Source organism: Bufo bufo, chromosome 1, assembly GCF_905171765.1.
Source record: "Bufo bufo chromosome 1, aBufBuf1.1, whole genome shotgun sequence".
NCBI lineage: Eukaryota > Metazoa > Chordata > Amphibia > Anura > Bufonidae > Bufo > Bufo bufo.
In genome coordinates, this window is record NC_053389.1 from 294,569,644 (window position 1) to 294,584,526 (window position 14,883).

The 14,883-nt window shown below is 38.3% G+C and overlaps 1 protein-coding gene across 1 annotated transcript in view; it reads right to left on the bottom strand.

Annotated features, from left to right (window-relative positions):
- CDX1 (caudal type homeobox 1) overlaps window positions 1-8,296 on the bottom strand; it is a 29,282-nt gene extending 20,986 nt beyond the window's left edge. Inside the window, exon 1 of the mRNA XM_040440714.1 lies at window positions 7,864-8,296. Coding sequence (XP_040296648.1) covers window positions 7,864-8,296 — 433 coding nt within the window. The remainder of the gene's footprint in view (window positions 1-7,863) is intronic.
- Window positions 8,297-14,883: the final 6,587 nt, after the last annotated feature.

Consider the following 14,883-nt stretch of genomic DNA (forward strand, 5'->3'; position numbering starts at 1 on the left):
TTCCCCTCTGCAAACAGAGGATGCGCCAAAGTTATGTAGAGGTGCACGCCTCTTATAGATTTGCCATATCCTTCCGCTGGTCTTGCGGCAGATATAAATGTAGGGCAGCCTCGTAGCTGCCATAGATTTCTGTCTTTATTCATGCCAGAAAATTGGCGTGAATAAAGATAAATATGCCAGGCCTACTGTCCTTCCCTCACCACCCCACTTTTTTGCCACTTCTGAAAAGTGGTGTGAAGGGTGAAAAGTCATATTTTGTAACAAAAATAGTATGCAACAAAATCTAATGGTTTCCAACAACTGGAAATGTGTTCCATTCACTGAAACAGCTGTAAGGTTTATTTTTACTTTCACGTTTGCTTCAGTCCCAAATGTATAATAAGGACTAGAAAATGTACAGTATATATACACTAAAGTCCATAAAAGATATTTGAAACAGATTGGACATTCCACATTTGGAAAATCATTCTTACGTTTTGTCTATCCTTACGTTCCAGATGAAAAGATAGAACTCTAGATGGATGTGAGCAGGTCTTCTTGTCTATAATTTTTAGAGGCTTATTGTGGCCATACACATTAGTCTAAAATTGACATTTTTTATCAAAATGAACATTCATTGGGTGAAATGTAATAACTAGCAATCATTTTAGCTGACTGATGACAGACCATTATCATCTGAAAAGAAGTCCACCATGTTTAATATTTTCATCTGATAGATGAAAGATCTTTCATTCTAAGAAAGATTGTTCATGGACAAAAGTTCTTTCTTTGAAGAATGTTCCCAGAAAGATTTTTCATCTATCACTGGTTTCATTAAACATGTATGACCAGTTTGAACAACTGTAATGGCCAGTATGGACTAATGTGTATCGCCATTTCTGTGAAAAGAACATTCACTAGATGTTTGCTCGTCTAACTGCTTTTCAACCAGCAACCAACTTCTATCTAATATGTATGACATATATGTTCCCATTGAAATTTCACGATTATATATTTACATTTTTAAAAATACCCCCCAAAACTTGACACTTTATAAGATAAATTTAGCGTTTAAAGACCCTTAAAAGTAAAAGACAGAATTCACAAAGTCAAATTGATGGCTATACAGATTAGATATTTGTTAAGGGATCTTGTCGATTTCAGTTGGATCATGTATTTTGCCCATCCAGTATGTTCTGATGGGTTTTCAGCTAAAGTCAGACAGGGTGGATTTTTACCCACTTGAGCCTTTGTTTTTATCAAGAGATAAAAGTTATCCCTTTTGAAATGATATGAGTTCAAGCCTCATGTTTACGGTTAGACAGTTGAACTTAGCTGTTGGAGGAATTATCGGATATGTTATCATATATGTTTGTCCAGATTTATGCTGACCATGTATGTTGAAATATCTTACCATTCTGGTTGTAAAGGTATAAACTATTCAGTTTAGACTGACCAACTGAAAGAAAGTTTTTAGTTTTATTTTGTACATTTTATTTTAGTTACCAAAACTGAAACAAGTTAAAAAAAAAAGTAAAAGCTGTTTCTGACCTTGTTAGACACTACAAGGCTAATGCTAACAACCCACAAAGACAATAGGTCTGTTAAAATAACAGGGTTAAACTACTATCTTCTTTCAGATGCTACCCAGGCAGCCTTTGAACTGCAATTTGCAAAACTTGCTTATTTGGTTTTTCATGGGGACTTGCTTCCATTTTCTAAGGTTAAAAAAAAAAATCGGTCTTACCTTGTCCGTGCTCCTCACCCTTGCCTGGGATCAATACAAGATTTTCTATGAGACAACAGAAATTATATGTAATCACAAAATATTCCTGACAGCTAGGAATACGAATTCCAATGAGTATAAATGGAAAACCTATCTAAACTCATGATAGATAACAGTCTAATACATTAATACATTACAATCTGCACTTGTAGTGTGGCCACAAATAATGACAGTACATTTACAGTGTATTATTATGTGCATCATACATGAAGATTTTCAAAAGGATATTGGTCCTACCACATCAAACTAAATAAAATCTATCGAGCATCTTTTCCATTGTAGTTATATGTGAATTTATAGAAAATACAATTAGGGAAGACACCATAGAGAGCAAAGTACAAATGTATCTTACTACAAGGAAAAGTACCATATATTTCCGGTGAATATTATGAATATCCTAGAAATGTGTGTATTGGTTGGAAGCTCCAACTGTTATCTTGCTAATATAGTAGTAGACAATGGACTAACGATAATTATGGTCCTATACAAGACAACAACAATAGCCACTTAAGTTCATGCCAAAGGCTATAGCGACCACTTCAGTTTCTGAAAAATGGATGTGGGATCCAAAGGTTTATGGAGGACAAAAGTGATTTGAACATCATCGTTTTTATAGTAACTGAGCAAGTTATCATAAATGATTACAAGAACCTTAAAAGTCTATGAAGAAAAAGACAATAAAATATTATTTAATCTCCACCCTACCATGTGAGACACATTTGTAATGATAATATTGGTACTTAAAATAATTATCACCTATTGTTTTTCTATTGGTCATAAACAATTTATTTTGGTACCACCAAAATTTGTTAGGAGGTCATGAATAACTCTCAGAAAATACACGGTTCTTGGGCCAATATCATTATATCATTATATACTTGCAACTGCTAAACTTATGATTATTTTTGAACAGTCATCCAATGGAACAAAACACAATTTTTTCTCAATCCAACATAAAAAATATCAAAATGGGAGGCACATGGAGTTAGAGATGGTCCTCACACTGCACAAATTGGCCATGAGCTGTACTCTATATTGCAACATATATTGCTGTTCTCACAGCAATTTTTTTTTTAATGCATTGCCTTTCAGTATAAAATAATCCTTACTATCTATTTATGGATTAATCGATCAATCTGTCTGTCCATCCATCTATCCATCCATTTGTCTATCTATCTATCGCAATAATATATCTTATTTATATTGTCTATCTTAATAATTGTAAATCACTGTCTTCTTATTAAGATTGAAGTATTTGCTTTTACTATATTTACAGTAATATTATTGCATGGTTTCTTGCAGTGCAGTAATAAGCTTTAAAGTGTCCGCGTTTTAAACTTTACCAGCATGATTTATGATTGATGTTTAATGACCAATGACAATTTAATGGATTAAATGGTTTAAAGTATATACACCTTACAAGTGCCTTTTAAAAAAACCTAACCATATGAAATCACCAAAGCAAGGTAAATACTGTTATGCAGATCATGAGAGCGTAAGGTAAATTCTCATATCTTTATTATCAACAATATCTTAAACTGTGGGATCAAGTTTAAATGCTAAAGCTGGCCAAACACTTCGGACAGCTGTTCCCCTGACACCCCTATATGGAGACACGCTTGGCTTTGTCCTAAATGGAGGAACAGGAGTAAGCAATTGTTTCAGAAAAAAAATCTACAACCTGATCCTTTTTTGTTCCCCCAACATCTGCTGCCAGAAAAATCGCCCTCATGCACAGGTCGCACCTGAAGGGATTTTTCCAAGTAAAAATTATTTTTTAGCAAGTTCCCGCAGCATGGCCCCTGAGACAGAAGATTCATACTTACCTGCTCCCCGCTGATCCGGTCCTCCGCGTTGCTTCTGTTCTCTCCATGTTCCGGTCCCGGCACTGTTTACTTCCGGCTAAATATGAGCATAGTCACATGCACCGCTCCAGCCACTGACTGAATTCAGCTGTGACGTGCTGCTTGTGGTGGCAATCACCGTCAAGGCTAGTCATTGGCTAGAGCAGTGCATGTGACCTTGGCCATAGCCAGTCGAATGTAAACAGTGCCAGGACCTAAAAATGGAAAGAGTGGAGGCAGCGCGGACCACCAGAGTGGCATGGAGCAGAAGATTATGATGTTCTGTTATATGTTATATTGTAATACCGTAATTAATGTATTTTAAAAAATATATTATTACTACTACTAATATGCATATTAGCTAATCTTGTCTGTAAGAGCCCTTTTAACATGGGCCAATGATCTTTGTCCCCCATTCAGTTTGCATCAGGCCATGTAGAAACTACATTAATATATAGATTAATATATATATATTGTCGATTAGCTTAGGCTCAGGGCTGAAATTGCCACATGTAAAAGAACTCTAAGACTACCTACCGCAACTGTATTACTGAAAGGAGAAAAATAACCCCACTGAGTAACCACTGTTAACCCCCAGATGAAGGTACACCAAAACACGCATTGGGTTGGAGCCATTCCAAGCTGCGCACACCCTGGGTAATATTATTATATTGCTAGTTTAGTAATATCTTATCATTTGGGCTTGTGCTGCCTTTGACTAAGGGATATGCGATGTTGTTTCTGGTTTCCTTTGTTTTTATTTTGGGGCCTTATATATGCTGTAAGGGGACCCAGGGCTAACCTTTATACATCTGTGCCCAGTGGTCTACTATTTGTTTACTGACATTATCATTATTATAATTTTTGTATCTTTGGCCTCCCTGGCCATAGTAGTACATTTCATAGTTACCGATTTATTCCCATTAGATGTGTGTTACCAGAGATGTCTCCTTTTTGTCCTTCCTCTCATGATTGTCTTATTTCATGCATTGTATTTTTTTAACTATTTATGTCAGTAAAGATTCTTTAATTTTTTGGTATATTGTGGCTTAAATTTTTGTAGGTTAGGTTAATTTTCTGAGCCCTTGCCCGCTATTATATGGCTACCATGGTATTATGTAATAGGTGTTATCTTTAGAAATATTTGGGTATAATATGTACCATTGCTGTTTGGTTTCTATATGGTACTATTAATTATTATTATTAGTAGTAGTAGTAGCAGCAGCAGCAGCAGCAGCAGCAGCAGCAGCAGCAGCAGCAGCAGTAGTAGTAGTAGTAGAATGCTAGTCATCACAATTTAGAAACAATCCATGGTGGACTAATTAACAATAATAATAAAACTCTGATTTATGCCATGTTTTCTAAGGTCAAAAGGTTTTATGGTCCACCGTGATCTTTTCATATTGACTAAAATTGATGTAAAACATTAACATTTCATGACTCTCTAATATTTATTTTTGCTGTAATTTATCATTGCTTTTTTATATGCATATAAAATATTATAAATATTTGGTAAAATACAATGCTATCTTACCTTTCAGTGCTATTTTATTATCTGGTGTAAAAAAGAAAACACTGCATTTATGTAAAATATATATAATTTTTACATTATTCCTTATTTATGTAGAACAATGCTACTTTATCTTTGCTGCAATACAATTGATATGGTAAAAACCATTGTCATGAAAGTATGGACATTGTAGAACTGTTGACTCAGAAGTACCTGATTAGATTTTATACCAGGTTCTTCAAACAATTTAGCAGTAATTTATTTTTCTTTCCCTCATTAGTTTCATTCAATGGTAGAGACACAATACCTATTTGTTAGCTATAAATAATATTTACCACAAAACAAGAAAAAGATAAACTTATTAAAAAATAAACTTAATGTGATTCTGGAAATGCCCTTGTAATCCTGCCTTATAAATTAGATAGAGAGCTCAAAACAATAAAATGTAACTCTCATTTAATATATGTAGTAAAATACCAAAAATCACTAAAAGTACTTCATAGTAATAATACAAACAAATGAGGTTAATGCTTTGCAGGATATTAATGTGTATTAATGGGAACAAGCAGATGTACATTTCAAGTCTAAGGTGACTTTTTATAATTTTTACCATGCAATTAAAACCAACAACCTGAGCCAATTAAAAGGTCAAATATGCCTATTTTTAATATGCCAAAGCTGGTCATACACATTAAATTTTTCTCAGTGGATCCCCTGATTTCAGTGAGCTCCAGTATATAACTGGTTTGTATGGAAGCAACTATATTTTAGCCTGTCCAATCTTTTTTTTCCCAAGGAAATTAACCAGCACAGATGTGTCTGTTTTATCTCTTACCCAATACTACTGCCCATATGGCGCCCTTGTAACTTCTATAGCGGTCAGCCAAAAGCAATCTCCCAACTCCCTCGTACACGTACACACTAGGTTTTGCGTTTTTAGTGGGTAGAGTAGATTAAGCCGCTGCCAGTCACCTCTGGCGGTGGCTTACTCCCAGGAGAACAAAAGAATCTGACGTTGAAGTTCAATGCGCTTCATTCTTTTCTTGTCCGACATCTTCTGTCAGGAAAAAGTTGGGAACTCAACATACACATGCTGACAATACCCTGATGTGTATGGGGGATTTTTATTAAGAATCAAGCCCATTTTGCAGGTGTAGTATTGCTCATCACTGTGCAATACTTATTTTCCAAAGATGTGAAAACCACAGAATCTAAAGGTGACCACAGATACTAGTTAAATATCATAACTGACCATAGATATTATGTATATATTTATATATATAACAACTATTTTGTGTGAATAAAATAACCTTATTTTAGAAATGTTTGGAGGGTGCTGATGATTTTTATAAGTGGATCTGTGGTCAAGTGTGCTCATTCAGGGATCCTGTCATTTGTGCAGGCACCTAAATTATCATTTCTGGACAGCAGATTGTGCTGTCTAGACAGTATCACAATAGCAATCCCTGGTTCTCATACTGTGGAGGTGATCACTGCATATGAATGCAGCGCTTCATCCCCAATGCGCGAGCAGCTGACTGCCGGGAAAGAACACTTCCTTTTTGACAATCGGCGCGTTTAACCTGTGCTGCTGGATTTTTGCATGTGTGTATATATATATATATATATATATATATAGAGAGAGATGAAAGTTCCAGGCAGCACTCCTAGTAGTGAGTGTTTGGGTGCCAGCGGTGAAAGCACCTTACCAAGGTGTATAATGTAGAATAAAGAATGACACTGCGGCACATCCGTTTGGTGAAGAAAAGTGGGACCCTTTATTCACCTATGCAACGTTTCAATGCTTGAAAATGGTCCCAGTAAGCGGACCGAAACGTCGCATAGGTGAATAAAGGGTCCCACTTTTCTTCACCAAACGGATGTGCCGCGGTGTCATTCTTTATTATATATATATTTTTTATATAAAATGAGATAGATGGAATGTCATACTACATCCACTCAAGCCTTCCCTGTAAGCAAGAACTAGACCCAATAAAAAGCAGCTCTCCTTGTGGTAGACTCAGCTTGTTAATACATCAACTTTATTGCCCACATGCTTTAATGGGTGCTGTATAATGTACCAATTTCCCTGCAGTTAATACGCAACAAAAATGAAGATTTGACAGTTGATCTTTCAAAAACAGCTGATTTCAAGCTCTCCTGAAAGAGGGCTCTCAAAATAGCCTCAACATCAAAGAAACCTGCTTTGTGCTGAGGGCTTGTCCAAAAAGAACTACCCCTTTAAGATCTAGCACATATATTTCAACAAAAAAGACCACATATCATCATCAAATGACAGAAACTGATAGCGCCTAAGACACTCTTTTGACTATAATAGAATCTGTCAGGTTTTATTTAGAAAACCTGGCATTTTACTAGACAAAATAGAACTATATTTTTTACATAATTGCTGTTATAGTTACAACAGTATCCAGATAGAAAATAATGTAAGCGTTTACTCTATAGGAAGAGTAAACAGTCAGAACAAATATCAATCTACGTACTGTAGATGTTCTGTAAATTATGTCAATTTCAGATAAAACAGTATAATTTTTTCCAAAAAAGGTGCAAAAATTAGTCAAACATTCTAAATGAACTTCAAAACACTCATTAAAAATAATTCCCAAGCCAAAAATCTAACAAAAAATGTATAGTTTTTAAAACATAAAACCCATCGGTCACCCGACATTGATAACTGAACACGTTTCCTTCTATCTAGATAATCATGAATGCACTGTACTCACCATTACTGGGGTTACTTTGTGGAACTCCACTGCGCCTCATCCATTCATAAGGATTGCGCCTTTGTGCATTAGGGGACAAAGGAGGAGCACTGCTGCTCATAGATGGCGGTAAAAGTCCAGAGCCTGGTGGTTGAACAGGATTGAAATCAGGTGGGCTGAATCCAAGCTGTCCAGGGTTGGCAGAAGATGCTGTTGGTCCTGGTCCATAAGCATGCCAGTCATCTCTGCTAGAAGCATATGGGGAGCTCCAGGTGCCACCAGGCTGTCCATGATGTGGATCACTGTTAATCCCAGGGACGTGATGATAGCTGGCGAAATCCGAATACTGAGGAGGTGCAGGAACATAATTTTGGGGGCTGAGATTCAGACCAGGGTGCCTGACAGGGTTGGGGTACATATTGCTGTCCTTATCCAAAAGATAACCCACGTACATTTTCAAAGATTAGTCCAGTGCACATAATGTGCCTCCCAGCTGTGTCATGAGAGTTTTCTCAACTCTGCTCTACTTCTTCCTGGTTGACTGTTGTTCCCTTCACCTTCCTTGGCAGCTCCCTAGCAATCACTTTCATAAGCACCTCCCTGTCTAAACCCTTTTATTGGGCCAGTAGGCCTACGATTTGCATTGAAAGGCAGCTTTTGCATTTCAAAGAGACTCAAGTGCAAGAATCAAAGTGGAAGCCACTAGGTGAATTCAAATAGTACAAATTGCTTAACAGATAGCCCTGGTGTGTGAGTGTGTGTCTCCATGAAAAAAAAAAAAAATCATCCCAAGGACAATACTTCAAACTCAATTAACAAACCAAAGCACTTGGAATCCAAGTCAAACACTGAAAAGTTTTTACTATGTTAAACTTACAGACTTTCCAGGGTTCACCATGACAAGATAAGTCATACAGAAGAACAGGTGAACACTGCCCTTAAAATACCAACTCCACTCTCCAAAGGAAGTTGTTAATTGTGCATGGCAACTTCTGAAAAGTAATGCAGAATAAATGTTCTATCTTTTGTATTTCTTTACATCTTGAGTTGTTGATCTGAATTTTTTATCTTATCTTGCTCGTTTCAAATCACCTTTGTCTATTCAGTCTTACAATTGGATGTGTTTGTGGAGTGTGTGCTTTTCAGTACATACATGCCAGAATAGTGTTGTTTATGAGATGTGTCTCGCATTGAAGTGGTCAAAGGTTATGCTTATGTATGCACATTATTTCACATCGGAAACCTATGCGGCAGATTATATGAGGATAATCATAAACTATTCTTATTTAAAGAGGCTGTTCAGGGATCGAAAAAAAAAGGTTTACTTTTATTCCCGGAAACAGTTTTGTCGACGTTTGTTATATAGTGCAACTTTAACCGGGATAAGCTGCAATACCAGACCCAGCCCATGGATAAGAGTGGCAGAGTGCTGCTGTTTTTGGACCAGACCCTTTTTTCTAATCTCAGCTAGCCACTTTAAAGAATTTAACCATAGAAACCATAATTCATACCTAATATTTTACAAAATAAGACTTTATGTTGATTAATTGGATCCATTGCAAGAAATTAAGGAGAAGAACATGCCAATTTACAAGCAAATTTTTCAATGTTAGGTTACAATTGTGCAGATTAAAGGACTTTATGCACATTTGAGTATTATTAGCTAAATCCATGGTTTTCTGTAGAGCTGGCTGATGTGTACAGGGAACATACGACTATCAACAGATGATGTTGGAGGAAAGAAGGATCAGGAACATTGAATTTCAAGGCCAATCATTTTGTTCTCCCAGAAGATAAGCCTCCACCAGAAGTGTCTGGCAGCGGCTTTCTCCTCTCACCCTTTTGAAAACACATACACGTTGGCCAAGTAAAGGGGGCCAAACGACCTTGTTAAGTCACAGCTATTAAAGTTGTATTGGTGCCTTAAAGGGATTATAACATGATAGCTTTAAAAATGAAAATGAAATATCATAGAGTACATGACTCTTTCTAATGAATCCAGAGCTAACCTGTACCTCACATTGAACCAAAGTTCTCCCCATTCATTGCTCCAACTGTTCTGCTATATTTATTTCAGGTTAACAGCTCAGGAATATATCTTTTCTGCATCATCTCTATTACAACTCATGGGGTATATCCTTTTGGAAGTATCTATCTCTCCATCACTGCTCAGGGAGAGAGAGTAACTGCCACCGTGTCTAACAGAAGATTTAACCTGAGTGTGTGTGACCACCTCAGTGAGGCGGACTAGGAATAAAGAAAATAATAAACAGCAGGTGGCGCTATACAGATACATTATATTGAAAAGCTCAGTGGGTATACCACATTTTTAATTACATGCAATTGAAAAAGTATTCAGATCCAGGTGTTGGTTTGAAAAATGATGACTATTTTTAATAGCACCTTTAAGTATTTAGGGCAAAATCATTCAATACCAGTAAACAATTTTAGTTTACTCACAAATGAAAGGACATGAATGGCCTAGGAGGAAGTTGATAGTTACCACATATAGAAGAAGCTGGCTATTTTGCTTTCTCCATATAGGATCAATTGGCTTATACAGTTTCTTCTATTTCCCTTTAGCGATAGGAAGCAATCATACTAAATATGGCCTAACTGACAATTATTCTCACTGCACACCAGCAGCCCAAAAACATTTTTTTGGGTCCTTGAAAGTGAAACCCTGTAAAGCAGGCTGTGGCAGGGAACCTGCATTCTGAAAGGAATTATTCAAATTAGATCAGTGCATTGTTGGCTGAATCTGCCAAAAACAGGTAGGTTCATCCAACAGTCTTATGCGTATGGGGAGCTCTTCCCCGTCAATTGATGTCAGTTGAGAGAAGGATGATGCAAAATTAATATTTTTGCCCAGTCCTTTCGTTCTCCGGGGAGATAACGTGCCACAATAAATGTCTGGCAGCAGCTTTCTTTCCTTTCCTCATTGAACACTCATACACGTTCAGCCAAGCTGAATGTATGTGTGTTTCAGTGAGCCAGGAGGGAGTCAGGAGAGGTAGCTGTCAGATGAACAATCATTTCACCGACAGCTATTGAATGTGTATGTCCACCGATGCAAAAAAACGTGTTTAGAACTAATAACCGATTAACATAATGGATCTTTGTCAGCTGTAATGACTATACTCACACAAGTGGTAGTGGAGGAGTCCAGTCCATGTACCTTTGGTTCAGTCCAGTTCATGTGGTTCAGTCCAGTTCATGTACCTGTGGTTCAGTCCAGTTCATATAATTATGATTCAGTCATATGCATGTGGTTCAGTCCAGTTCATACACCTATGGTTAAATCAGGTATATGTGTTTATGTCCAATCCATATACAGTCCTGATCAAAAGTTTAAGACCCCTTGAAAAATGGCAAAAAATCATATTTTACATTGTTGGATCTTAACAAGGTTCCAAGTAGAGCTTCAACATGCAACAAGAAGAAATGAGAGTGAGACAAAACATTTTTTGAGCATTCAATTAATTGTAAATAACGATTAAACTGAAACAGGCTGTTTTTCAGCTGATCCAAAGTTTAGAACCACATGCCTTTCAAAGGCCAAATCTGTGCAAAGATGTGGATTCATTGTCATTTTCTGTCAGGTAGTCACACGTTGTGATGGCAAAGGCAAATAAACTCTCCCTTTTTGAACGTGGTCGGGTTGTTGAACTGCATAAGCAGGGTCTCTCACAGCGGGCCATCGCTGCTGAGGTAGAACGCAGTTTAAGACAGTCATTTGGAATTTCTTAAATGATCCTGAGGGTTATGGAACAAAAAAGTCAAGTGGAAGACCCCAAAAAATTTCATCAGCACTGAGCCAGAGGATCCAATTGGCTGTCCGTCAAGACACTGGACGATCCTCGACCCAAATTAAGGCCCTTACTGGTGCTGACTGCAGCCCCATAACCATCAGACGGCATCTGAGACTGAAGGGCTTCAAAACAAAAAACGTCTTCAAAGACCTCGTCTCCTTGAACGCCACAGAAATGCTCGTTTGGACTTTGCAAGAGAGCACCAAACATGGGACATTCAAAGGTGAAAGAAAGTTTTATTCTCTGATGAGAAAAAATTTAACCTTGATGGTCCTGATGGTTTCCAACGTTACTGGCATGACAAGCAGATCCCACCTGAGATGTTTTCTACGCGCCACAGTGGAGGGGGTGCCATAATGGTCTGGGGTGTTTTTTCCTTGAGTGGAACAATGAAGCTTCAGGAAGTGCAGAGGCGTCAAACGGCCGTTGGCTATGTTCAGATGTTGCAGAGAGCATTCCTCATGACTGAGGGCTTTCGTCTGTGTGGTAACGACTGTGTTTTTCAACAGGACAACGCTACAGTACACAATGCCCGCAGGACAAGGGACTTCTTCCAGGAGAATAACATCACTCTTTTGGCCCATCCTGCGTGTTCCCCTGATCTAAATCCAATTGAGAACCTTTGGGGATGGATGGCAAGTGAAGTTTCCAAAAATGGACAACAGTTCCAGACAGTAGATGGCCTTCGTGCGGCCGTCTTCACCACTTGGAGAAATGTTCCCACTCAGCTCAAGGAAACGCTTGCATCAAGCAGGCCGAAACTAATTTTTGAAGTGATAAACAATAACGGCGGAGCTACTCATTACTGAGTTCATGTTTGGAAGTTGGATTTCTGTTTTGGGGGGGGTTTCGTTTTTTTTTGGAGGTGTGGTCCTAAACTTTTGATCAGCTGAAAAACAGCCTGTTTCAGTTTATTCGTTGTTTTCATTAAATTGAATGCTCAAAAAAAGTTTTGTCTCACTCCCATTTCTTCTTGTTGCATGTTGAAGCTCTACAGTCGTGGCCAAAAGTTTTGAGAATTACATAAATATTGGAAATTGGAAAAGTTGCTGCTTAAGTTTTTATAATAGCAATTTGCATATACTCCAGAATGTTATGAAGCGTGATCAGATGAATTGCATAGTCCTTCTTTGCCATGAAAATTAACTTAATCCCAAAAAAAACTTTCCACTGCATTTCATTGCTGTCATTAACTCAGATGAGAATGTTGATGAGCACAAGGCTGGAGATCATTATGTCAGGCTGATTGGGTTAAAATGGAAGACTTGACATGTTAAAAGGAGGGTGATGCTTGAAATCATTGTTCTTCCATTGTTAACCATGGTGACCTGCAAAGAAACGCGTGCAGCCATCATTGCGTTGCATAAAAATGGCTTCACAGGCAAGGATATTGTGGCTACTAAGATTGCACCTCAATCAACAATTTATAGGATCATCAAGAACTTCAAGGAAAGAGGTTCAATTCTTGTTAAGAAGGCTTCAGGGCGTCCAAGAAAGTCCAGCAAGCGCCAGGATCGTCTCCTAAAGAGGATTCAGCTGTGGGATCGGAGTGCCACCAGTGCAGAGCTTGCTCAGGAATGGCAGCAGGCAGGTGTGAGCACATCTGCACGCACAGTGAGGTGAAGACTTTTGGAAGATGGCCTGGTGTCAAGAAGGGCAGAAAAGAAGCCACTTCTCTCCAAAAAAAACATCAGGGACAGATTGATCTTCTGCAGAAAGTATGGTGAATGGACTGCTGAGGACTGGGGCAAAGTCATATTCTCTGATGAAGCCTCTTTCCGATTGTTTGGGGCATCTGGAAAACGGCTTGTCCGGAGAAGAAAAGGTGAGCGCTACCATCAGTCCTGTGTCATGCCAACAGTAAAACATCCTGAGACCATTCATGTGTGGGGTTGCTTCTTATCCAAGGGAGTGGGCTCACTCACAATTTTGCCCAAAAACACAGCCATGAATAAAGAATGGTACCAAAACACCCTCCAACAGCAACTTCTTCCAACAATCCAACAACAGTTTGGTGAAGAACAATGCATTTTACTGCACGATGGAGCACCGTGCCATAAGGAAAAAGTGATAACTAAGTGGCTCGGGGACCAAAACGTTGACATTTTGGGTCCATGGCTTGGAAACTCCCCAGATCTTAATCCCATTGAGAACTTGGTCAATCCTCAAGAGGCGGGTGGACAAACAAAAACCCACTAATTCTGACAAACTCCAAGAAGTGATTATGAAAGAATGGGTTGCTATCAGTCAGGAATTGGCCCAGAAGTTGATTGAGAGCATGCCCAGTCAAATTGCAGAGGTCCTGAAAAAGAAGGGCCAACACTGCAAATACTGACTCTTTGCATAAATAGTGGGGTTGCGCGGAGACGCAAAAAAGGACCACAGAGAGGCGCCAGTATCCCTAGTGTCTAGGGTTATGATGGTGTAAAACCCAAAGGTAGAAGCTTATGTTTTTAGGTGATGTGCACACACTCACCGGATATTGTAGTTAGTTGGTATACGATAGGTAAATGGTAGTTAAAGTAAAATAAAATAAAAATAGCGATAATAGACAAATCTAAAATCAAGGTATAAAATCAAAATTTTAGTGACTCACTTCACCCAGGAGGGTAATGTGGGATAAAGCTCAAGACACCCACATCACACCTCCTGCGCCTGGATCGCCAGTAGAGTCTCAGAAACGAACAGTGATCACTCTGGGGTCCTTGTTCTTTCTTTTAGTCTTTAATTTCAAAGCCAGGGAGGGGGAGTGAGGAGCTCGACGCGTTTCGGGGCCTCTTAGTGGGTTCCCTTCATCAGGAGCATATAGCTGGACCATCGTTCTAAAGGTCCAGTGACTAACCCTCTTTTTTCTTCCCCTGTCTCTTTGCATAAATGTAATGTAATTGTCGATAAAAGCCTTTGAAACATATGAAGTGCTTGTAATTATATTCCACTACATCACAGAAACAACTGAAACAAAGATCTAAAAGCAGTTTAGCAGCAAACTTTGTGAAAACTAATATTTGTGTCATTCTCAAAACTTTTGGCCACGACTGTACTTGGAACCTTGTTAAGATCCAGCCATGCTAAATATGATTTTTTGCCATTTTTCAAGTGGTCTTAAACTTTTGATCAGAACTGTAACTATGGATCTGTTTAGTCCATATACCGGTGGTTCTACCCAGTCTATGCGCCGGTGGTTCTGCCCAGTCCATATACCTATGGTTCTACTCAGTTCATATGCCTG